Below are 25,984 nucleotides of genomic sequence, written 5' to 3' on the forward strand. Positions count from 1 at the left end.
AACTGCACATTTGAGAGTTGCCTTTTATTGTCCCCAGCACAAGGTGCACCTGTGTCATGGTCATCCTGTTTAATCAGCTTCTTGATATGCCACACCTGTCAGGGGGATGGATTATCTTGGCAAAGCAGAAATGCTCACTAACAGGGATGTAAACAAATTTGTGCCCAAAACTTGAGAGAAATAAGCTTTTTGTGTGTATGGAACATTTCTGTGATCTTTTATTTCAACTCATGAAACGTTGGACCAACACATTACATGTTGTGTTTATATTTTTGTTCAGTGTGTAAAGTTATATATGGTATATTATATAATGTAAAGTTAGGACTTTATACTGTATATTATATTGTGTAAAGTTAGGCCCTGATGTACTGTACATTATATAGTGTAAAGTTAGGCCCTGATATACTGTATATTATATAATGTAAAGTTAGGCCCTGATATACTGTATATTATATAATGTAAAGTTAGGCCCTGATATACTGTACATTATATAATGTAAAGTTAGGCCCTGATATACTGTATATTATATCATGTAAAGTTAGGCTCTGATATACTGTATATTATATCATGTAAAGTTAGGCCCTGATATATTGTACATTATATAATGTAAAGTTAGGCCCTGATATACTGTATATTATATAGTGTAAAGTTAGGCCCTGATATACTGTACATATTATATCATGTAAAGTTAGGCCCTGATATACTGTATATTATATAGTGTAAAGTTAGGCCCTGATATATTGTATAGTGTAAAGTTAGGCCCTGATATATTGTATTGTGTAAAGTAAGGCCCGAGGAGGTGTAGTGCATAGTGCGCTTTGCGTAGTGCATAAGAACAGCCCTTAGCCGTGGTATATTGGTCATATACCACTTCACCTCGAGCCGTATTAGTTAATTATATAGGGTGCGTTCCAAAATGAACTCTGGCTATCAACTCATATTTCAGAGCACTCTTGTCAAATCAAATCAAATTTTATTTGTCACATACACATGGTTAGCAGATGTTAATGCGAGTGTAGCGAAATGCTTGTCTGAGTGTGCCAGAGCACAGAATAACTGAGGAATTTGTAATGCGCAACACCTGTTGAATATGACCTGTGTCAGTACATTTTGGAGGAAAAAAAACGTAATTAAATTCCTGCCAGCAGCACAATTACAGTCACCAGCGCTCTAGATCACATTAAAAAATATATAAGCCTAACCGGCTCTGCTAGGGCGAGTAAAACGGTCAGGTTGAGGTATTCTCATATTTGTGTCTGGAAGTAGCTAGCCAACTTTAGTCAGTTAGCTTGAGTGCTTGACTGCGGGGTTGTGAGATTAACCCATCTCATCTGCCAGAGCGAATTTACTAACATACCCATAGTCTTACCTGGTTGCTCCTGAGTATTCTAGTTCCTGAAACGCTACTGTATGGTTCTGGTCCACACATGCAGTTAGCCTGGATGGGGGGGTTTGTTGTGTGTGTGTGTGTGTGTGTGTGTGTGTGTGTGTGTGTGTGTGTGTGTGTGTGTGTGTGTGTGTGTGTGTGTGTGTGTGTGTGTGTGTGTGTGTGTGTGTGTGTGTGTGTGTGTCTGTATTGTAGCCTATTGTGGTGTGCTGTGCTGTGCTGTGGTTTTCCCCATTGTGATGTCACTGTAGAATGTTGCGATGCGATGGCCAATAGCCATTGTTTTTTCAGAGGGTTCTTTCTGTAGAATGTTGTGTGAAGTGAGCTCCATTGTGATGCTTTTGTAGAACGTTGTGTGAGATCCAACCATTATGACGTCATAGTAGAGTAGAATGGTTGTGTGAACTGGGCTGAGTTCTGTTGTCACGTGTCATAGTAGCCTTAGTGCCTATAGTCTATAGCTACTCTGGAAATATCGTCAGGGATGTGGTGGTGGAATCATTCATTCATTCCAGAGTTTCCCTGGACTTCTAAGTTGTTGTGTGTAGAAATGTGTTGAGTAAGCCAATGCTGCTATTATGGATCCAATAGATGTATTAATTAATCTAGTGTTTCAACTTGGCAGTCATATATATACTATAAATATATGGATATTGCATTAATAAATAGACACTAAAACATTCAAGTTAAAATACAAGTGAAAAACATGACAAAATGTACATTTGGGGATACTGAAAGAGTTTAGGTGATTAAGTGGCATAAGTAAGTTGTGTGTGAATGTTTATATTGTTCAGGCCTTTGGCAGGTTTCATGTAAAGTTATAACACACACCACTTTATTGAGTTTTGGTCATACTGTGGAAGACGTGGCAATATTGACTGTTCAATATAGCTACTCTATCAATGTTTGTCTTATTGATTTGTTAATGATTGATAGTGTGTTTATAACACAGCCCTTATTGATTTGTTAATGATTGTTAGTGTGTTTAAAACTCAGCCCTTATTGATTTGTTAATGACTGATAGTGTGTTTAAAACTCAGCCCTTATTGATTTGTTAATGACTGATAGTGTGTTTAAAACTCAGCCCTTATTGATTGATAATGATCGATAGTATGTATAACACAGAGCTTATTGATTAATGATTGATAGTGTGTTTATAACACAGCCCTTATTGATTGTTAATGATTGATAGTGTGTTTATAACACAGCCCTTATTGATTTGTTAATGATTGATAGTGTGTTAATAACTCAGCCCTTATTGATTGATAATGATCGATAGTGTTTGTACTTCCCTTTAGACTGCTATAGTCTCATTCTTCTGGCCTGGTCCCTGCCAGCTGGTAAGAACTTGGACTCGGCCCCGAGGACAGTTAGACCCGACCCGAATGGACCCGAAGACAACTCAACCTAGACCCGACCCGTACCCTATTAGGTCGGGTCCAGACCCTGATTAGACCCGAGTGACAAAAACAATAGAGATCAGCCAAGTTGCTCTTCTGGTTAACAAATAGGTCCTTATATGTTGACTAGGACTTCTATAAGTCAATAAATTCATCTTATTAGCTTAAAATAAATATCTTATATAGTCTATGCAGAGCCATGGTCGGGTCCATTTAGGTCCACTCGGGTCTATCAGCTGTAGTTTGATAGACCAGATGACAATCAAACAGAACCCAACCCGGACCTGAGGGACAAATTACAATATCAGACCCGAAAGCAAATCGTGCCCAGGTCAGGCCTCAGTTATATTGGGTCCAGCCAGACCCGTGAAGACCTCTACTTCCCGCCTAGACTTCCCAGAACCACTTAGAGCCCCATCATCTTTCTATTGGCCTCTCTACTTTTCTCTTCTCTTCTCTTCTTTTCTCTACTCTTCTCGCTTTCTTTCAACCTACACATCTGGCCATCACCCACGAGCGGCCATGATTTGCTTACAAAGAGTGCGTAGCCAATCAGACAAGCCATGGGATCCCCTATTCTTACGCTTCAACCAATGTGCGCAGCGGTGATATTTGCATACAGGGGGCTTGACCAATCCCTTGTCACTACAGGAGCTGGTTTTGCGGGTTCTGGCCTATGGGTGGGCGGGATGCAGAGATAAAGGTCTGCATATGATTACCATGTGATTATAGAAGGTGTTTAGTATTGATCCGGTATCTGGTGGAAGGTTACTTCTAAACTCGAGCTGTGGACCTGCAGGGTGGACTATTTGATCCTTTCTGACGGAAATAGTATCTCTGTAACATCATGCCTAAAAGGAAGGTGAGTCGCTCTGTTTATTTTTGTTTTATTAAAACGGTGTATCTGTAAGAGACAGGATAAGCGGCGCGTCTCTCCTAAGCAGGTGAGCTGATGCGAAAGTTTCCAAACCCGAGCACCGCCTGTTAGAACGGTTCAACTGGGACCTTTTCGGTCTGATGGGAGTGTAGAGTGGATGCGCGGGACATGGCAGCGTTCCTCCATGTTATTCGGTGTGTTTTCTGTCGAAGCCCCTGCTCTCTCTCTCGCTGTTCATGGCCGGTGTGTACTCCCTGTTCACACATACCGGACTGTCTGTAACCACGCAGTGCACAGCTCGCGCTCCGGAATACCGACCGGTAGGGATGCGTGCCGTACCACCGCCGCTGGCGGTTTGAAGTGGCCGCTTTATCCCCGTAGTGACTGCTTGGAGATTATTGTGCCTTTAGTGCATTTTAACGTGTTAGACCAGTCTACCGGTAGGGATTTAAATCTGTCGATGGAAGAAGGATTTTAGATGTTTTTTCCCTCTAGAAGGACAGCCTCTTCCTCTCTCTCTCTCTCTCTCACTGTGGCAACCTGTCATTTTGTTTCCCTACCTGTTTACCTAAAAAATACAAAATATCAATTTGCAAACAATGTAAAAAAAAATGTAATCCTTGTGTTGCTAAAGATGCATAGAAGCATGGTCTCTTGGGTAAGGCTGTTAAATGCAGGCGTTTCAGCCCGGCTCGGTGCTGACTGTGGTGGAGAGGCAGGCAGCGGGAACATAGGCGTTGGTCATTCTCTCTACTTATGTGGTGATTGGCTCAGTGTTCCGTCACTCATGGGGACGATGTGACCGCAGAATCTCCAGGGAAAGCAAGGCACTTCAAGCCTATTTGGGTGCTGCCAGACATTTACATTAGAAGTGCCTGTCCAAGAAGGCTCAAGATCATTGGCCACAGATACAATTACGACAAATCAGGTTATTATTATTATTATTTCTGCCGTAGCTTTGATTAGGACTGATCATGTTAACAGCATACTTTAAAAATATTGTCTAACATGCTAGCCAGACAAGCAGTCATCATCATGAATCACGTTGACAATCTACTGGCAAATCATTTTCAATCCTTGTCAAATTCAGAGAAATTATAGATAAAACGTATCGGTGCTCATCGGCCATTGGACATTACACAGCAAGTCGGAAATCACAAATTCAACAATGAGTGGTTTGGAAGGATTCCGTGGCTAACTGCGATGCAAAGCAATAACTATTTTGCTTCCTCAACCCGCTATTCGGGTATATATAATAATATAATAATATAATAAATAATATAATAGTATAATAATATAAAATAATATAATAATATAATATAACTAAACCTCCAATCTGTTTGAAACTATAATAAAGAACAAACAGCAAAAACACACATTGATGTTGTTGATGAATCTCAATGAAATTATATAATATACAGACCACCAATTCCAATTGGCTATACTTAAACTCTTTATCATCCTCAACTCTGGCATCTTCCCCAACAAATTTGACCCCAATAACTACTGTGGTAGAAGCGTCAACAGCAACCTTGGGGAAATCCTCTGCATTATCATTAACACCAAACTCGTACATTTCCTCAGTGAGAAAATGTCAAAGTAGCTTTTTAGCAAAATGACCTTACGACAGGCCACACATTCACCCTGGACACCCTAATAGACAAACAAACAAACCAAAACAAAGGCAAAGTCTTCTCATGATTTGTTGATTTAAAAAAAAGCTTGACTCAATTTGTCATGAGGGTCTGCTATACAAACTGATGGAAAGTGGTGTTGGGGGGAAAACATACAACATTATATAATCCATGTACACAAACAGGTGTTAAAATGGCCAAAAAACACTTCTTCCCACAGGGCTGTGGGGTGAGACAGGGGTGCAATTTAAGCCCCACCCTCTTCAACATATATATCAATGAATTGGCGCGGGCACCAGAACAGTCTGCAGCACCTGGGCTCACCCTGCTAGAATCTGAAGTCAAATGTCTACTGTTTGCTGATGATCTGGTGCTTCTGTCCCCAACCAAGGAGGACCTACAGCAGCACCTAGATCTTCTGCACAGATTCTGTCAGACCTGGGCCCTGACAGTCAATCTCAGTAAGACAAAAATAAGTGTTTCAAAAAAAGGTCCAGTCGCCAGGACCACAAATACAAATTCCATCTAGACACCGATGCCCTAGAGCACACAAAAAAACGATACATACCTCGGCCTAAACATCAGCGCCACAGGTGACTTCCACAAAGCTTTGAACGATCTGAGAGACGAGGCAAGAAGGGCATTCTATGCCATCAAAAGGAACATAATGTGCTTCTACACCTGCATTGCTTGCTGTTTGGGGTTTTATGCTGGGTTTCTGTACAGCACTTTGTGGCATCAGCTGATGTAAGAAGGGCTTTATAAATACATTTGATTTGATAATATTTGACATCCCAATTAGTATCTGGCTAAAAATACTTTAATCAGTTATAGAACCCAATGCCCTTTATGGCTGTGAGGTCTGGGGTCCGCTCACCAACCAAGACTTCACAAAATGGGACAAACACCAAATTGAGTTTCTGCATGTAGAATTCTGCCAAAATATCATCTGTGTACAACGTAGAACAACAAATAATACATGCAGAGCAGAATTAGGCCGATACCCACTAATTATCAAAATCCAGAAAAGAGCTGTTAAATTCTACAACCACCTAAAAGGAAGCGATTCCCAAACCTTCCATAACAAAGCCATCACCTACAGAGAGATGAACCTGGAGAAGAGTCCCCTTGTAACGGTTCTCTTGTGGTGAAGGAGAGTCGGACCAAACTGCAGCATGTAGATTGCGATCCATGTTTAATAAACAACGTAAACATGAATAAACACAAACACTACAAAACAAAGAACGTAAATAACGAAACGAAAACCGAAACAGCCTATACTTGTGTCAACTAACACAGCGACAGGAACAAAGACACTAAGGACAATCACCCCCGACAAACTCAAAGAATATGGCTGCCTAAATATGGTTCCCAATCAGAGACAACGATAAACACCTGCCTCTGATTGAGAACCACTCCAGACAGCCATAGACTCTGCTAGATCACCCCACTAGCTACAATCCCAATACATACACAACACATACAAAAACCCATGCCACACCCTGGCCTGACCCAATACATGAAGATAAACACAAAATACTTCGACCAGGGTGTGACAGCCCTAAGCAAGCTGGTCCTGGGGCTCTGATCACAAACACCAACAGACCCCACAGAGCCAAAGACAGCAACACAATTAGACCCAACCAAATCATGAGAAAACAAAAAGATAATTACTTGACAAAATTGAAAGACTTAACAAAAAAACAGAGCAAACTAGAATGATGCCCTAAACAGAGAGTACACAGCGGCAGAATACCTGACCACTGTGACTGACCCTAAACAGAGAGTACACAGTGGTAGAATACCTGACCACTCTGACTGGCCCTAAACAGAGAGGACACAGTGGCAGAATACCTGACCACTGTGACTGACCCTAAACAGAGAGTACACAGTGGTAGAATACCTGACCACTGTGACTGACCCTAAACAGAGAGGACACAGCGGCAGAATACCTGACCACTGTGACTGACCCTAAACAGAGAGGACACAGCGGCAGAATACCTGACCACTGTGACTGACCTTAAACAGAGAGGACACAGTGGCAGAATACCTGACCACTGTGACTGACCCTAAACAGAGAGGACACAGCGGCAGAATACCTGACCACTGTGACTGACCCTAAACAGAGAGGACACAGTGGCAGAATACCTGACCACTGTGACTGACCCTAAACAGAGAGTGGCAGAATACCTGACCACTGTGACTGACCTTAAACAGAGAGTACACAGTGGCAGAATACCTGACCACTGTGACTGACCCTAAACAGAGAGTTCACAGTGGCAGAATACCTGACCACTGTGACTGACCCTAAACAGAGAGTACACAGTGGCAGAATACCTGACCACTGTGACTGACCCTAAACAGAGAGTACACAGTGGCAGAATACCTGACCACTGTGACTGGCCCTAAACAGAGAGTACACAGTGGCAGAATACCTGACCACTGTGACTGACCCTAAACAGAGAGTGGCAGAATACCTGACCACTGTGACTGACCCTAAACAGAGAGTGGTAGAATACCTGACCACTGTGACTGACCCTAAACAGAGAGTACACAGTGGCAGAACACCTGACCACTATGACTGACCCAAACTTAAGGAAAGCTTTGACTATGTACAGACTCAGTGAGCATAGCCTTGCTATTGAGAAAGGCCGCCGTAGGCAGACCTGGCTCTCAAGAGAAGACAGGCTATGTGCTCACTGCCCACAAAATGAGGTGGAAACTGAGCTGCACTTCCTAACCTCCTGCCCAATGTATGACCATATTAGAGAGACATATTTCCCCCAGATCACACAGATCCACAAAGAATTTGACATTTTGATAAACTCCCATATCTACTGGGTGAAATTCCACAGTGTTCCATCACAGCAGCAAGATGTGTGACCTGTTGCCACAAGAAAAGGTCAACCAGTGAAGAACAAACACCTCTGTAAATACAACCCATATTTATGTTTATTTATTTTCCCTTTTGTACTTTAACTATTTGCATATAATATGACATTTGTAATGTCTTTATTCTTTTGGAACTTTTGTGAGTGTAATGTTTACTGTTAATTTTATATTGTTAATTTCACTATTGTTTATTATCTACTTCACTTGCTTGCTTTGGCAATGTAAACATATAAAGCCATACATATAAAGCAGGGAGAGAGTCAGAGAGAGAGAGTGAGGGGGGGGCATGGAGAGTGAGGCAGAGAGAGAGAGAAGAAGAAGAGAGTCAGAGAGATAGAGTGAGGGGGGCAGGGAGAGAGTCAGAGAGAGAGAGTGAGGGGGGGTGGGGCATGGAGAGTGAGGCAGATGAAGGGAGTGAGGGGGTGGGGCATGGAGAGTGAGGCAGAGAGGGAGTGGGGGGGGGGGGTGAGGCATGGAGAGTGAGAGAGAGTGAGGGGGGGGCAGGGAGAGAGTCAGAGAGAGAGTGAGGGGGGCATGGAGAGTGAGAGAGAGTGAGGGGGGCAGGGAGAGAGTCAGAGAGAGAGTGAGGGGGCATGGAGAGTGAGGCAGAGAGAGAGTGAGGGGGCATGGAGAGTGGCAGAGAGAGATAAGGGGCATGGAGAGTGAGGCAGAGAGAGATAAGGGGCATGGAGAGTGAGGCAGAGAGAGATAGGGGGCATGGAGAGAGTGAGGCAGAGAGAAATAGGGGGCATGTAGAGAGTGAGGCAGAGAGAGATAGGGGGCATGGAGAGTGAGGCAGAGAGAGATAGGGGGCATGGAGAGAGGGGGATAGAGAGTGAGGCAGAGAGAGATAGGGGGCATGGAGAGAGGGGGATAGAGAGTGAGGCAGAGAGAGATAGGGGGCATGGAGAGTGAGGCAGAGAGAGATAGGGGGCATGGAGAGAGGGGGGATAGAGAGTGAGGCAGAGAGAGATAGGGGGCATGGAGAGTGAGGCAGAGAGAGCGGGAGGGGGGACATAGTGAAAGAGGTTGCTGCTATGTAAATGATGCATTGTATTGTCCTCTGGTGTTTGCATAGCCTGTTTTTAGAGGAAGACCCTAGATACATAGGTGTTTAGCTAGCCTGTCTACCTGCCTACCTGTGAGCCTGTCAACCTGCCTACCTGTCTACCTGCCTACCTGTCTATCTGCCTACCTTTGAGTCTGTCTACCTGTCTACCCGCCTACCTGTCTACCTGCCTACCTGTCTACCTGTCTACCTGCCTACCTGTGAGCCTGTCTACCTGCCTACCTGTGAGCCTGTCAACCTGCCTACCTGTCTACCCGCCTACCTGTCTACCTGCCTACCTGCCCACCTGTGAGCCTGTCTACCTGTCTACCCGCCTACCTGTCTACCTGCCTACCTGCCTACCTGTGAGCTTGTCAACCTGCCTACCTGTCTACCCGCCTACCTGTCCAACCGGCCTACCTGTCTACCTGCCTACCTGTCTACCTGTCTACTCGCCTACCTGTCTACATGCCTACCCGCCTACCGGTGAGCTTGTCAACCTGCCTACCTGTCTACGCGCCTACCTGTCTACCTGTCTACCCGCCTACCTGTGAGCCTGTCAACCTGCCTACTCGTCAACCTGCCTACTCGTCAACCTGCCTACTCGTCAACCTGCCTACTCGTCAACCTGCCTACTCGTCAACCTGCCTACTCGTCTACCTGCCTACTCGTCTACTTGCCTACCCGTCTTGCATCAGTTGATGTGAAATAGAGTTCCATGTAGTCATGGCTCTGTGTAGCAATGTGTGCCTCCCATAGTCTGTTCTGGACTCGGGGACTGTGAAGAGACCTCCAGTGGCACTGTCCCCGAGGCTGAGAGATAGTATCTGCTGATAGTCATGATCTCTAGTCCACTCATCTCCTCTCCAGTCATAATTACTATTAGTCATGAAACTTCCTGATTCTCCAGGTCCACAGATTAAAGTCCTGGACTAAGAAATCCTGAGATTCTCTTCGTCCAGGACAACGTTTACAGTAATCTGTGTCGGGGAAACTCCAAACTCTCTCTAATGTCTTAGTGAGGTGGTGTTTCTGAGAGACTTTGTTAATATTCATTAGTATTTTATGATCAAATGGATGTTTTGGTCTCCTTGATCGATCTGGGATACAAACACCAGAGGAGGCTCGTCAGAGGAGGAAGGGGAGGAACTCAGCAAATAAAATAAAAAATTAAATAGTGAAACATTATAAAAGTTTTCCTTTTTAGATAAAACTTTAATAAATATATTCACTTCACCAAATAATTGATTAAAACACACTGTTTTACCATGAAGATCTACAGTTGCATCAACAGCACCTTTTTGGGTAGCACCATGGTGTAGCCGGAGGACAGCTAGCTTCCGTCCTCCTCTGGATACATTGACTTCAATACAAAACCTAGGAGGTGAATGGTTTTCACCCCCTTTCCATAGACTTACACAGTGATTATGACAACGTCCGGAGAACGTCCTCAGAGCTCTTGCATCGTTAATTGACACGTTATCCACTCAAAGGATCAGAGAATGGATCGAGTACTGAAAGCATCAGGTACAGGTAACTAGCACGGCAGTTGACTCAGAGAGAGAAGTACAATAGTTAAACAGTTTAACAACTTTAACCTACGCGGCAGGTTAGAGCGTTGGTATCCCAAAGGTTGCTGGATTGAATCCCTGAGCTGAACAAGGTAAAAATCTGTTGTTCTTCCTGTGAACAAGGCAGTTAAACCACTGTTCCCACCATTGAAAATAAAGGTTAAATTTAAATTTAAAAAACCAGCTCAGAGACGAATGCTATGTTAGCTAGCTGGCTATGGCTATCCAACAGAGATGGATGATATGTTAGCTAGCTGGCTATGGTTATCCAACAGAGAGGGATGCTATGTTAGCTAGCTGGCTATGGCTATCCAACAGAGAGGGATGCTATGTTAGCTAGCTGGCTATGGTTATCCAACAGAGACGGATGCTATGTTAGCTAGCTGGCTATGGCTATCCAACAGAGACGGATGCTATGTTAGCTAGCTGGCTATGGCTATCCAACAGAGACGGATGCTATGTTAGCTAGCTGGCTATGGTTATCCAACAGAGACGGATGCTATGTTAGCTAGCTGGCTATGGCTATCCAACAGAGACGGATGCTATGTTAGCTAGCTGGCTATGGCTATCCAACAGAGACGGATGCTATGTTAGCTAGCTGGCTATGGCGAGTTTAATAACACGTTAGTTCTAGTAGCTATGTTGACTATGACATGACAACAATGTGGCTGTGTGCGATTAGCAGTCATGATATGAAGGTTTGGAAAGTTTATTTCCCCCGGTCACAGACAGCTGATGTGTTGTGCACTGAAGTCCACAAGCCAAGGGAAAAGGTGAGAGGATTAGAACAGTAGATAGATGCGAGAAGGAATTATATATACACAACGGACTGTTAGTATGTGTCTGCTATGACAGTGGTCATGCTGTTTGTATGTGTCTGCTATGACAGTGGTCATGCTGTTTGTATGTGTCTGCTATGACAGTGGTCATGCTGTTTGTATGTGTCTGCTATGACAGTGGTCATGCTGTTTGTATGTGTCTGCTATGACAGTGTTCATGCTGTTTGTATGTGTCTGCTATGACAGTGGTCATGCTGTTTGTATGTGTCTGCTATGACAGTGGTCATGCTATGACAGTGGTCATGCTGTTTGTATGTGTCTGCTATGACAGTGGTCATGCTATGACAGTGGTCATGCTGTGTGTATGTGTCTGCTATGACAGTGATCATTCTGTTTGTATGTGTCTGCTATGACAGTGGTCATGCTATGACAGTGGTCATGCTATGACAGTGGTCATGCTGTTTGTATGTGTCTGCTATGATAGTGATCATGCTGTTTGTATGTGTCTGCTATGACAGTGGTCATGCTGTTTGTATGTGTCTGCTATGACAGTGAACTGTGTTTGCGTGTGATCAGGAGTGTATTCATATACCCATCCTTAGTACACTACCCCTAGTACACTACCCCTAGCACACTACCCCTAGTACACTACCCCTAGCACACTACCCCTAGTACACTACCCCTAATACACTACCCCTCCTCACTACCCCTAGCACACTACCCCTAGTACACTACCCCTCCACACTACCCCTAGTACACTACCCCTAGTACACTACCCCTAGTACACTACCCCTAGCACACTACCCCTCCTCACTACCCCTAGTACACTACCCCTAGTACACTACCCCTAGTACACTACCCCTAGTACACTACCCCTCCTCACTACCCCTAGTACACTACCCCTAGTACACTACCCCTAATACACTACCCCTCCTCACTACCCCTAGTACACTACCCCTAGTACACTACCCCTAGTACACTACCCCTCCTTACTACCCCTCCTCACTACCCCTAGTACACTACCCCTAGTACACTACCCCTCCTCACTACCCCTCCTCACTACCCCTAGTACACTACCCCTAGTACACTACCCCTAATACACTACCCCTCCTCACTACCCCTAGTACACTACCCCTAGTACACTACCCCTCCTCACTACCCCTAGTACACTACCCCTCCTTACTACCCCTAGTACACTACCCCTAGTACACTACCCCTAGTACACTACCCCTCCTCACTACCCCTAGTACACTACCCCTAGTACACTACCCCTAGTACACTACCCCTAGTACACTACCCCTAGTACACTACCCCTAGTACACTACCCCACCACACTACCCCTCCACACTACCCCTCCACACTACCCCTAGTACACTACCCCTCCACACTACCCCTCCACACGACCCCTCCTCACTACCCCTCCTCACTACCCCTAGAACACTACCCCTAGTACACTACCCCTAGTACACTACCCCTCCTCACTACCCCTAGTACACTACCCTGAGACACTACCCCTCCACCTGAGTCCTAGTACACTACCCCTAGTACACTACCCCTCCTCACTTCCCCTAGTACACTACCCCTCCTCACGACCCCTAGAACACTACCCCTCGTCACGACCCCTAGTACACTACCCCTAGTACACTACCCCTAGTACACTACCCTGAGTACACTACCCCTCCGCATGAGTCCTAGTACACTACCCCTAGCACACTACCCCTAGTACACTACCCCTCCTCACTTCCCCTAGTACACTACCCCTCCTCACGACCCCTAGAACACTACCCCTCGTCACGACCCCTAGTACACGGCCCCTCCTCACTACACCTAGTACACTACCCCTTCACAGTGCTCCCTCCCTCCCTCCCTCCCTCCCTCCCCCTCCCTCCCTCCCTCCCTCCCTCCCTCCCTCCCTCCCTCCCTCCCTCCCTCCGCTGAGACTAATGCCGTGTTCAAAGCAACTGGAAACTCGGAAATCTCCGACTTCAGTGTGTTCAAGAACTGGGAACTCAGAAATAAACGAGATCAGACGAGAAAAAATCGTTTTCAACGGTCACCTACCTCGGAAACTCTGACGTCATGATTTTCCCTCGTTCAGTTCCCAGTTTTTTTGAAAGCACCATGCCATCACATGCAGGTGTCCCGTACCATCAGTCCAGGAAAATAAAAAATAAAATGATTTGCTCGATTTATGCTCAGCTGTGCCTCGCAAGTGCTACACCAACTGATCTATTTTGTTATCAAAACTTGAGTGTTGAAATATAACATGTTCTGAGAATAATGATATTGGCAGACCAGTTATATAGCCCATATGAGGTAATAATGCATTAGGTCGACTGCACAAACACCATTTCTACACAACTGTTTATATTAGCTTCATGTTTTAAAATAAAATCTGAGCAATAGATCTCGGTTTGCTTTTTGACTGTGAAAGTGATGTTGATTGGTTGGTGACCACTGGCTCACCGTACAACGTAACAGACATCTCGGCCGTTCATTAACGGTGGATACCGGGTGTGTTGTGTATTCAGTCCTCTCTCTGTTTCTTCTAGTCTGCCGAAGGGGCTGGTGCCAAGGACGCCTCTAAAGTCACTAAGCAGGAGGTCGCTAAGCAGGAGGTCGCTAAGCAGGAGGTCGCTAAGCAAGAGGTAGGAGCTCTGTGTGTGTGTGTGTGCAGTGTGTGTGTGTGTGTGTGTGTGTGTGCAGTGTGCAGTGTGTAGTGTGTGTGTGTGTGTGTGTGTGTGTGCAGTGTGTGTGTGTGCAGTGTGCAGTGTGCAGTGTGTGTGTGCAGTGTGCAGTGTGCAGTGTGTGTGTGCAGTGTGCAGTGTGTTACACAACCGCAAACACGCTCATTATGTATGTATCGGATTCACCACATACAGCAAACGCTTATACACCCTGATACATGAAGAGGATCTTTATACAAACACACTATCCACACTACCCCTAGTACACTACCCCTAGTACACTACCCCTCCACACTACCCCTAGACACTACCCCTCCACACTACCCCTAGTACACTACCCCTCCTCCTACCCTTAGTACCCCTAGTACACTACCCCTAGTACACTACCCCTCCACACTACCCCTAGTACACTACCCCTAGTACACTACCCCTAGTACACTACCCCAGTACACTACCCCTAGTACACTATCCACACTACCCCTAGTACCTACTAATATACCCCCCTAGTACACTACCCCTCCACACTACCCCTAGTACCTATCCCTAGCACACTACCCCTAGTACACTACCCCTCCGCACTACCCCTAGTACACTACCCCAGTACACTACCCCAGTACACTACCCCTAGTACACTATCCACACTACCCCTAGTACACTACCCCTCCACACTACCCCTAGTACCTACCCCTAATATACCTACCCCTAGTACACTACCCCTCCACTCCCCATGACTACCCCTAGTACACTACCCCTAGTACACTACCCCTAGTACACTACCCCTAGTACACTACCCCTAGTACACTACCCCTCCACACTACCCCTATACCCTATCCCTAGTACACTACCCCTAGTACACTACCCCTCCACACTACCCCTAGTACACTACCCCTAGTACACTACCCCTCCACACTACCCTAGTACACTACCCCTAGTACACTACCCCTAGTACACTACCCCTAGTACACTACCCCTCCACACTACCCCTAGTACACTACCCCTAGTACACTACCCCTCCACACTACCCCTAGTACACTACCCCAGTACACTACCCCTAGTACACTCCCTCCACACTACCCCTAGTACACTACCCCTCCACACTACCCCTCCACACTACCCCAGTACACTACCCCTAGTACACTCCCTCCACACTACCCTAGTACACTACCCTCCTACACTACCCCTAGTACACTACCCCAGTACACTACCCCAGTACACTACCCCTAGTACACTATCCACACTACCCCTAGTACACTACCCCTCCACACTACCCCTAGTACACTACCCCAGTACACTACCCTAGTACACTCCCTCCACACTACCCCTAGTACACTACCCCTCCACACTACCCCTCCACACTACCCCTAGTACACTCCCTCCGCACTACCCTTAGTACACTACCCTTAGTACACTACCCATAGTACACTACCCATAGTACACTACCCCAGTACACTACCCCTAGTACACTACCCCTAGTACACTACCCCAGTACACTACCCCAGTACACTACCCCTAGTACTCCTCCACACTACCCTTAGTACACTACCCTTAATACACTACCCCTAGTATACCTGTCCCTCTAGTACACTACCTCTCCTACCCTAGTGCCCTCCCTTAGTACACTACCCTAGTACACTACCCCTCCACACTACCCCTAGTACACTACCCCTAGTACACTACCCCTAGTACACTACCACTAGTATACTACCGCTCGTATACTACCCCTAGTACACTACCCCTAGTACACTCCCTTCACACTACCCTTAGTACACTACCCTTAATACACTACCCCTAGTATACCTACCCTTAGTACACTACCTCTCCACACTACCCCTAGTGCCCTACCCTTAGTACACTACCCCTCCACACTACCCCTAGTATACCTACCCTTAGTACACTACCTCTCCACACTACCCCTAGTTTCCCTACCCTTAGTACACTACCCCTAGTACACTACCCCTAGTACACTACCCCTCCACACGACCCCTAGTACACTACCCCAGTACACTACCCCTAGTACACTACCCCTAGTATACTACCGCTAGTATACTACCCCTAGTACACTACCCTTAGTACATTACCCCTCCTCACTACCCTTGGTACACTACCCCTAGTATACTACCCCTCCACACTACTACTAGTACACTACCCTTCCACACTACCCCTAGTACACTACCCCTAGTACACTACCCCTCCACACTACCCCTAGACACGACCCCTAGTACAGTATCCCTAGTCCCCTACCCTTAGTATACTACCCCTAGTACAATACCCCTCCACACTACCCTAGTACACTACCCCTAGTACACTACCCCTAGTACACTACCCCTCCACACTACCCTTAGTACACTACCCCTATTACACTACCCCTAGTACACTACCCCTCCACACTACCCCTAGTACCTACCCATAACATACCTACCCCTAGTACACTACCCCTCCGCATGACTCCTAGTACACTACCCCTAGCACACTACCCCTAGTACACTACCCCTCCGCATGACTCCTAGTACACTACCCCTAGCACACTACCCCTAGTACACTACCCCTCCACACTACCCCTAGTACCTACCCATAATATACCTACCCCTAGTACACTACCCCTCCGCATGACTCCTAGTACACTACCCCTAGCACACTACACCTAGCACACTACCCCTAGTACACTACCCCTCCTCACTACCCCTAGTACACTACCCCTAGTACACTACCCCTAGTACACTACCCCTCCTCACTACCCTTAGTACACTACCGCTAGTACACTACCCCTCCGCACTACCCCTAGCACACTACCCCTCCTCACTACCCCTAGTACACGTACACTACCCCTAGTACACTACCCCTCCTTACTACCCCTAGTACACTACCCCTCCTCACTACACATTGTACACTACCCCTAGTATACTACCCCTAGTACACTACCCCTCCTCACTAGCCCTAGTACACTAGCAGACCCTCAATACACAACTGATATGCCCTCTGTCCCCTCTCCTCCTCTCCCCCTCTCTCTTGCTGTCTCTCCCTCTCTCTCTCGCTGTCTGTCTCTGCCTCTCTCTCTTGCTGTCTCTCTCTCCCTCTCCCTCTTGCTGTGTCCCTCTCTCTTGCTGTCTCTCTCCCTCTCCCTCTTGCTGTGTCCCTCTTGCTGTCTCTCTCTCCCTCTCCCTCTTGCTGTCTCCCTCTTGCTGTCTCTCTCTCCCTCTCCCCCTTGCTGTCTCTCTCCCCCTTGCTGTCTCTCTCTCCCTCTCCCCCTTGCTCTCTCTCTCTCTCTTGCTGTCTCGCTCTCCCCCTCACTCTTGCTCTCTCTCTCCCCCTCCCTCTTGCTGTCTCTCTCTCCCTCTCCCTCTTGCTGTCTCTCTCTCCCTCTCTCTCTTGATGTCTCTCCCTCCCTCTCTCTCTTGCTGTCTGTCTGTCTCTCTCTTCTCTTGCTGTCTCGGTTATAAAGGAGCTGTCTCTCTTCCCCCTCCCTCTTGCTGTCTCTCTCTCCCTCTCCCTCTTGCTGTCTCTCTCTCCCTCTCTCTTTGATGTCTTCTATCTCTCTCTTGCTGTCTGTCTGTTCTCTTCTCTGGGTTTAAAGCTGTCTCGCTCTCCCCCTCTTCTTGCTGTCTCTCTAAAGGAGTCTGTCTCTCTCCCCCAGACTCTCTTCTAAAGCTGTCTGTCTCTCTCCCCCTCTCTCTCTCTCTTGCTGTCTCTATTCCCTCCCCTTGCTGTCTCTCTCTCCCTCTCTCTCTTGATGTCTCACTCTCCCTCTCTCTCTTGATGTCTCTCTCTCCCCCTCTCTCTTGCTGTCTGTCTCTCCCTCTCTCTTGCTGTCTCTCTCCCCCTCTCTCTTGCTGTCTGTCTCTCTCCCCCCTCTCTCTCTCTTGCTGTCTGTCTCTCTCCCCCTCTCTCTCTTCTGTCTCATCCTCTCTCTCTTGATGTCTCTCCTCCCTCTTCTCTTGATGTCTCTCTCTCCCTCTCTCTCTTGATGTCACCTCTTCCCTCTTCTTGCTGTCTCTCTCCCCCTCTTTTGCTGTCTCTCTCCCCCTCTCTCTTGCTGTCTGTCTCTCTCCCCCCTCTCTCTCTCTCTTTCTGTAGCCCACCAGTCGGTCAGAGAGGTTGTCATCGGTAAGTTTAATCATCCCTCTTCCTCCATGTTTATCTCTCTTATCTCTGCCTGTCTTATCTCTCATTATCCACAGAAGCAGTCTGTTATATTTCTCACTGTCACCAGATATGATATTAGGATCTGAAATCATAACTAGCTAGATATTCAGACAGTGTTCTATTCAGACTGGGTTATAAAGGAGTGTTCTATTCAGACTGGGTTATAAATGAGAGTTCTATTCAGACTGGGTTATAAAGGAGAGTTCTATTCAGACATGTTTATAAACTCATTTCTATTCAGACTGGGTTATAAAGGAGTGTTCTATTCAGACTGGGTTATAAAGGAGTGTTCTATTCAGACTGGGTTATAAACGAGAGTTCTATTCAGACTGGGTTATAAACGAGAGTTCTATTCAGACTGTGTTATAAAGGAGTGTTCTATTCAGACTGGGTTCTATTCAGAATGGGTTATAAAGGAGTGTTATATTCAGACTGGGTTATAAAGGAGTGTTATATTCAGACTGGGTTATAAAGGAGTGTTCTATTCAGACTGGGTTATAAAGGAGTGTTCTATTCAGACTGGGTTATAAAGGAGTGTTCTATTCAGACTGGGTTATAAAGGAGTGTTCTATTCAGACTGGGTTATAAAGGAGTGTTCTATTCAGACTGGGTTATAAAGGAGTGTTCTAAAAGAATAGGGAAAATCCCACACAATAATTTATTCACCAAGGTTTGAACAGCAAGCTGTCTTCATTGGGGTATCGCGACAGCAAGCTGTCTTCATCGGGGTATTGTGACAGCAAGCTGTCTTCATCAGGGTATCATGACAGAATTCAGTGTTGTAAAGGTGGTGGTGGGGGGGGAAGGTCCCTGCAGGTTGCTTCTGGTCCTGCGCTTGTTTTCTTTCTCTCGTCCTCATTTCCTTTACCAGACTTGACATCTATCTGTTCTGTTCATCCTCGGTCTGTCGTGATTTCACTGTCTTCAAGCATGGCGCACATGGGCCGGATCTCAAACTGCACCATATTCCCTTTGTAGTGCACTATTTTTGACCCCATAAAGAATAGGGTGTCATTTGGGATACATGGTCTTGGTAACTTCAGCTTGTTGTGAACGTTAGCCCTTCATCATTAACATGTTTATATAACTCATTATCACAGCCATGTTTATATAACTCATTATCACAGCCATGTTAATATAACACATTATCACAGCCATGTTTATATAACTCATTATCACAGCCATGTTTATATAACTCATTATCACAGCCATGTTTATATAACTCATTATCACAGCCATGTTTATATAACTCATTATCACAGCCATGTTTATATAACTCATTATCACAGCCATGTTTATATAACTCATTATCACAGCCATGTTTATATAACTCATTATCACAGTCATGTTTATATGATGCATTATCACAGCCATGTTTATGATGCATTATCACAGCCATGTTTATATAACTCATTATCACAGCCATGTTTATATAACACATTATTACAGTCATGTTTATATAACTCATTATCACAGCCATGTTTATATAACACATTATTACAGTCATGTTTATATAACTCATTATCACAGCCATGTTTATATAACTCATTATCACAGCCATGTTTATGATGCATTATCACAGCCATGTTTATAACACATTATCACAGCCATGTTTATATGATGCATTATCACAGCCATGTTAATATAACACATTATCACAGCCATGTTTATATATTACCTTATCTCAATATTACTGTTATAGCTGATTATGTGATCAGGTAATTAACCAACAGGTTCTCACGGCTCTATTTTAGTCATTTTAATAACGAACAGGATCCAGTGATAGTCTTCCCTGTTTACATAATGATGATGTGTTAAATATGTTAAATATACTTTTAAGTTTGCATTGATTAAGCTGTCTGTACGTACCTTCAGCTGAGGTGTTGCCGTCTACTAGTGGGTATTGTATGGCCTCCCCTATAGCCCACAATGCACTATTGTTCAGGTTATACACATATTCCTATGCTAAGCTATTTCTATGGTGTTTTCCCATTGTCTTTGCTAAGCTATGTTTATAGAAATGCTCCATTCACTCAGCTAAGCTAATTCCATTGAAATGTCCAATTCACTCAGCTGAACTAATTCTATAGAAATGCCCCATTCTAAACTAAGATAATTGTATGGTGTTTCCCACTTTTTGTGCTAGGCTAAGCTAAACTAAGCTAATTCTATAGCGTTTCCCCATTCTTTAACTAGGCTAATGCCAAAGCTAATGGCTCTCTCTCTCTGACCTACAGAAACCAGCTCCTCCCAAACCGGTTGAGGTCAAGCCGAAGAAGGCTATCGCCAAGGTAATGCAATCGAGCAGACACACACTGTCCAGGTGTTACAGTGCGTATCCATAAATGCATGTTGTGTTTGTTTTAAAGTCTCAAAGTTTCTGTCTGTTTGAATGTTCTCAGAGCTGTTTTTAATTGGTTGTCTCTGTCCTCTGTTGGGATTGGTATTCTCTGTTTCTATGCTGTGTTCTGATTGGCTCTGTCTGCCTAGAAGCCGGTGGACAAGGTGGACGACAAGGCCATGAAGGGAAAGAAAGGAGGAGCTAAATTGAAGAGGGATGATGGCCCCTCCCATAATCGACAGACTCTTACAGAGGTACGCTAGGCCACACCTCCATCAGAGAATGTAGAGGAGGTACGCTAGGCCACACCTCCATCAGAGGATGTAGAGGAGGTACGCTAGGCCACACCTCCATCAAAGGATGTAGAGGAGATACGCTAGGCCACACCTCCATCAGAGGATGTAGAGGAGATACGCTAGGCCACACCTCCATCAGAGAATGTAGAGGAGATACGCTAGGCCACACCTCCATCAAAGGATGTAGAGGAGATACGCTAGGCCACACCTCCATCAAAGGATGTAGAGGAGATACGCTAGGCCACACCTCCATCAAAGGATGTAGAGGAGATACGCTAGGCCACACCTCCATCAAAGGATGTAGAGGAGATACGCTAGGCCACACCTCCATCAAAGAATGTAGAGGAGATACGCTAGGCCACACCTCCATCAAAGGATGTAGAGGAGGTACGCTAGGCCACACCTCTATCATCAAAGAATGTAGAGGAGGTACGCTAGACCACACCTCTATCAGAGGATGTAGAGGAGGTACGCTAGGCCACACCTCCATCAGAGGATGTAGAGGTACGCTAGGCCACACCTCCATCAGAGGATGTAGAGGAGATACGCTAGGCCACACCTCCATCAGAGGATGTAGAGGTACGCTAGGCCACACCTCCATCGGAGGATGTAGAGGAGATATGCTAGGCCACACCTCCATCGGAGGAGGGGGGCTGGTTGTGGGATTATAATCATCTAACATGTCTTCCTTCAATGTTCTCCCTGTCTCAATATCTGTCTCACACACACACACACACACACACACACACACACACACACACACACACACACACACACACACACACACACACACACACACACACACACACACACACACACACACACACACACACACACACACACACACACACACACACACACACACACACACACACACAGATCTGTGTCTCTCGCTCCAGTGTCAGTGTGACCTACTACAGAAGTCTTGCTCCCTACTCCATGTCTGTCAGAGGACCGAGTGAGACAGTCCGAGTCAACGGTATGACAGACAGACCGACAGAGTGCTGTGGATTTGAACCAGAGTTGTTAGGGGGTCTCCCAAATGGCACTCTATTCCCTCCGTAGAGCATTATTTTAGACCTAGACCTAGCCATAGACCTAGCCATAGACCTAGCCATAGACCTAGACCTAGCCATAGACCTAGCCATAGACCTAGCCATAGACCTAGCCATAGCCATAGACCTAGCCATAGACCTAGCCATAGACCTAGACCTAGACCTAGCCATAGACCTAGCCATAGACCTAGCCATAGACCTAGACCTAGCCATAGACCTAGCCATAGACCTAGCCATAGACCTAGACCTAGCCATAGACCTAGGCCTAGACCTAGCCATAGACCTAGCCATAGACCTAGCCATAGACCTAGGCCTAGCCATAGACACAGCCATAGACCTAGACCTAGACCTAGCCATAGACCTAGACCTAGCCATAGACCTAGCCATAGACCTAGACCTAGCCATAGACCTAGCCATAGGCCTAGCCATAGACCTAGACCTAGCCATAGACCTAGACCTAGCCATAGACCTAGACCTAGCCATAGGCCTAGCCATAGACCTAGCCATAGGCCTAGCCATAGACCTAGCCATAGACCTAGATATAGACCTAGGCCTAGCCATAGACATAGACACAGCCATAGACCTAGCCATAGATCTAGCCCTAGACCTAGGCATAGGGGAACAGAGTCCGATTTGGTTTGCGGTTTGTGTGATTTAACCACTGAGTGTTGTAAACTGAGTGTGTGATTTAACCACTGAGTGTGTGGGCACTAACATTGTGTGTCCTTGTTACTACACAGTAATTGTATGAAATGTGTGTGTGCTCACTCTTCAGTATGTACAGTCTGTTAACTCATCAGGATCACTAGTGATACTACTAACTAGCCAGCAGGACCAGAGGTCTTTTTTCCTTGGCCATGGAACTAGGTTGTCACTAGCTTAATGAATAATAATAATAATATATATTATCACTGTGTAATGTGATGTATTACAAGGGTCATAGTAGTACGACGTCCCTCTTCACCTCTTACTGCTCTAATTACGTTGGTAACCAGCTTATAATGGCAACAAAGCACCTCGGGGGGGGGGTGGTACGTTGGCCAATATACCACACCCCCCCAGGCCTTATTTCTTAATTGTGTAATTGAATTGTCAACATAAAATATTGTCATATAATTATGAATACAGGTGATACAGGTTTTATATACATCTTCTGTATAAATAGCCTCTAAAATATTTAAGTTTAATGTCCTGATAAGCCAGTGTTTGGATGATATATTGGCGCTGGTGCTGTTGGGCCCGAGAAGTCGAACCATGCCAGTATATCTTCCAAACGCAGTCTTCGTGGGCATTATCCCTTTTATACAATGGGTTACCAACATATTCAAATAATGATTGACATATTTGAATGAAATAGTTATTTTGATGAATTTCTTCATAACATTTCATCCTGCCACCAGATAAAGTCCAGACACAAATCTAGTGTTGTTACCCAAGCCGGATGGTTATTCGTTCTCTATCGGTTCGGTTGCCAGAGACGCGACCCAGTCGTTCAGTATCTATGGACTCGACCCAGTCATTCAGTATCTATGGACTCGACCCAGTCGTTCAGTATCTATGGACTCGACCCAGTCGTTCAGTATCTATGGACTCGACCCAGTCGTTCAGTATCTATGGACTCGACCCAGTCGTTCAGTATCTATGGACTCGACCCAGTCGTTCAGTATCTATGGACTCGACCCAGTCGTTCAGTATCTATGGACTCGACCCAGTCGTTCAGTATCTATGGACTCGACCCAGTCTTTCAGTATCTATGGACTCGACCCAGTCGTTCGTTCTAAATGTTCCATTGTCATACTGGCTGGCAACGTTCTTATCCTTTGCTTGCTAGCTAGTCAACTACGGCTAATTTACAGTCAAAAAGTCCAAAAGTGCAGCCAGAATAACAGCTAAGTAGCAGCATCTGTTAAAGGTGTTTTCTAGTGACATTTATTTGGATACATCCATAACAATGAGCGACTGAGGTGTGATTTCGCCTGGTGTAGAACATGTGCTCTCTCCCAGAGGAGCTAGCCAACAACACAGCTACAGTGACTCAATCACTTTAAACTGAAGCTGGAAATACTGCAAACTAGATGCACTTCGCATTTCTTTGTATATATCCTTAAAAATTATTCCAGCTGATTCATGATTTGGACTGGCTGAGAAACACTGCCTGCCTGATTGTCTCGTTCGACTTGTATATTACTATGGGACAGCTGGTGATCCAATTTGAATATTGAAACAATGTTGCAAATGTCAGAGAGACAGACAGCAAGGTTTATACAAATGTTGAAAACTAAATGTTGGTCGAAAAAGAAATGTGAGACAATGTCTAGATGTTTTTTATAGTGGAGATCAAGTTTATAAATTGCCTGGCTGGGCTGAGGAGGCAGTGTATTGCAGCAGTCAGATGGAACAGAGTAAATAAGCATTTTAAAGTAAGTGATTTTAACCAATCAGCATACAGGATTAGAAGCTAGCTTAGAAGCTAGAAGCTAGCTAACAAACATACAGTGTAGATACATTCTTCAAATTCATTATTTTACACTATCTTATCACAGCACTGGCAAACCATGGTTGACCAACTCCCTGACCAGCATGGCTGACCTTCATCCTATCATAAGAAGGTTCATGTCCATTCTAGTGTTGGATTCCTAATTCTATGTGTTTGTGTCTGTCTGCAGGAGACTGAGGCTGTGGGGGCGGGGTCTGACGAGGAGAAGGAATGAGGAAATTGGGGGTGTGTCTTTCTCTGACTTCTCCCAAACCGGTACCATGGAAACAAAGAAAGGATCTTTTTTTACGAGGATTTTGTAAATTGCTGAATTTTTTGGGTCCTGTGATATTAGCGAAGATAAACCAACACCCCATGTCCACACTCCTCCTTGCAGTTCTATCACTTCTCTTTTTCCAATCCTTTCCTCTCTCTCTCTTTCTCCTCTTCCTTTTCTTGAAAGACAGATTGAAGTGACATGTTTTAAAAAAAATGGCTGCAACTATTCTTCCTCTGGCAGTGGGGAGGAGCCTCACAGGGTCACCATTATAATGTGTCTCACGTCCTTTCTAAATGATGACGTCATATCCTCTCTACTAAGATAGCTCTTTTTGATGACTTCACTGTAAATTAATTTGATCTCCCGGCTATGACATCAGAGACCCAGGGGTCAAACTAGGCTCCTATGACATCACAGGTGACCTTTGACCCTGAACTGAGGTGTTGCCATGGAGAATATTTGCGGCTTTTTAAGCAGATGTAGAATGTGAGAATTGTCTCTCCTGTGTTTGAAACTGGCAGAACAGTGGCGTAGCAATAACAAGTGGTGTCTCAGTTCTAGAACGCAGTGGATTCACCCTGCCTGGGGGAAAACATTATTTTGAAATAAAAGCTGAAAGTTGAAGTCTTGTGAGTAGTGTGTGTTTTGTCTCTCTGCCCAGTACATCACTGGGGCCAAGCTTCCTGCCATATAATTGAGACAGTAGATCTAGCTGGTCTGTCATAATATAATAGAGACAGTAGATCTAGCTGGTCTGTCATAATATAATAGAGACATTAGATCTAGCTGGTCTGTCATAATATAATAGAGACATTAGATCTAGCTGGTCTGTCATAATATAATAGAGACATTAGATCTAGCTGGTCTGTCATAATATAATAGAGACAGTAGATCTAGCTGGTCTGTCATAATATAATAGAGACAGTAGATCTAGCTGGTCTGTCATAATATAATAGAGACAGTAGATCTAGCTGGTCTGTCATAATATAATAGACAGACAGCTAGATCTCTAGCTGGTCTGTCATAATATAATAGAGACAGTAGATCTAGCTGGTCTGTCATAATATAATAGAGACAGTAGATCTAGCTGGTCTGTCATAATATAATAGAGACAGTAGATC

At 45.2% G+C, this 25,984-nt stretch overlaps 1 protein-coding gene across 9 annotated transcripts; it reads left to right on the forward strand.

Annotated features, from left to right (window-relative positions):
* The first annotated feature begins 3,491 nt into the window (after positions 1-3,491).
* On the forward strand, positions 3,492-25,487 carry LOC123995485 (high mobility group nucleosome-binding domain-containing protein 3-like). 9 transcript variants are annotated; one of them, XM_046299134.1, is made up of 7 exons: positions 3,493-3,649; positions 14,141-14,236; positions 18,347-18,376; positions 20,653-20,706; positions 20,906-21,010; positions 21,932-22,031; positions 24,774-25,487. In XM_046299134.1, exons 1-7 carry the CDS (start codon positions 3,635-3,637, stop codon positions 24,779-24,781), a joined length of 408 nt encoding a protein of 135 aa, XP_046155090.1. In that variant the 5' UTR covers positions 3,493-3,634; the 3' UTR covers positions 24,782-25,487. The 9 variants fall into 9 exon arrangements, with proteins under 9 accessions (XP_046155096.1, XP_046155097.1, XP_046155090.1 ...); XM_046299135.1 differs by having other exon boundaries at positions 20,909-21,010; XM_046299140.1 differs by lacking the exon at positions 21,932-22,031 and having other exon boundaries at positions 3,492-3,649.
* The last annotated feature ends 497 nt before the right edge of the window (positions 25,488-25,984 follow it).

This window comes from Oncorhynchus gorbuscha, linkage group LG14 (genome assembly GCF_021184085.1).
Source record: "Oncorhynchus gorbuscha isolate QuinsamMale2020 ecotype Even-year linkage group LG14, OgorEven_v1.0, whole genome shotgun sequence".
Taxonomy (NCBI): domain Eukaryota; kingdom Metazoa; phylum Chordata; class Actinopteri; order Salmoniformes; family Salmonidae; genus Oncorhynchus; species Oncorhynchus gorbuscha.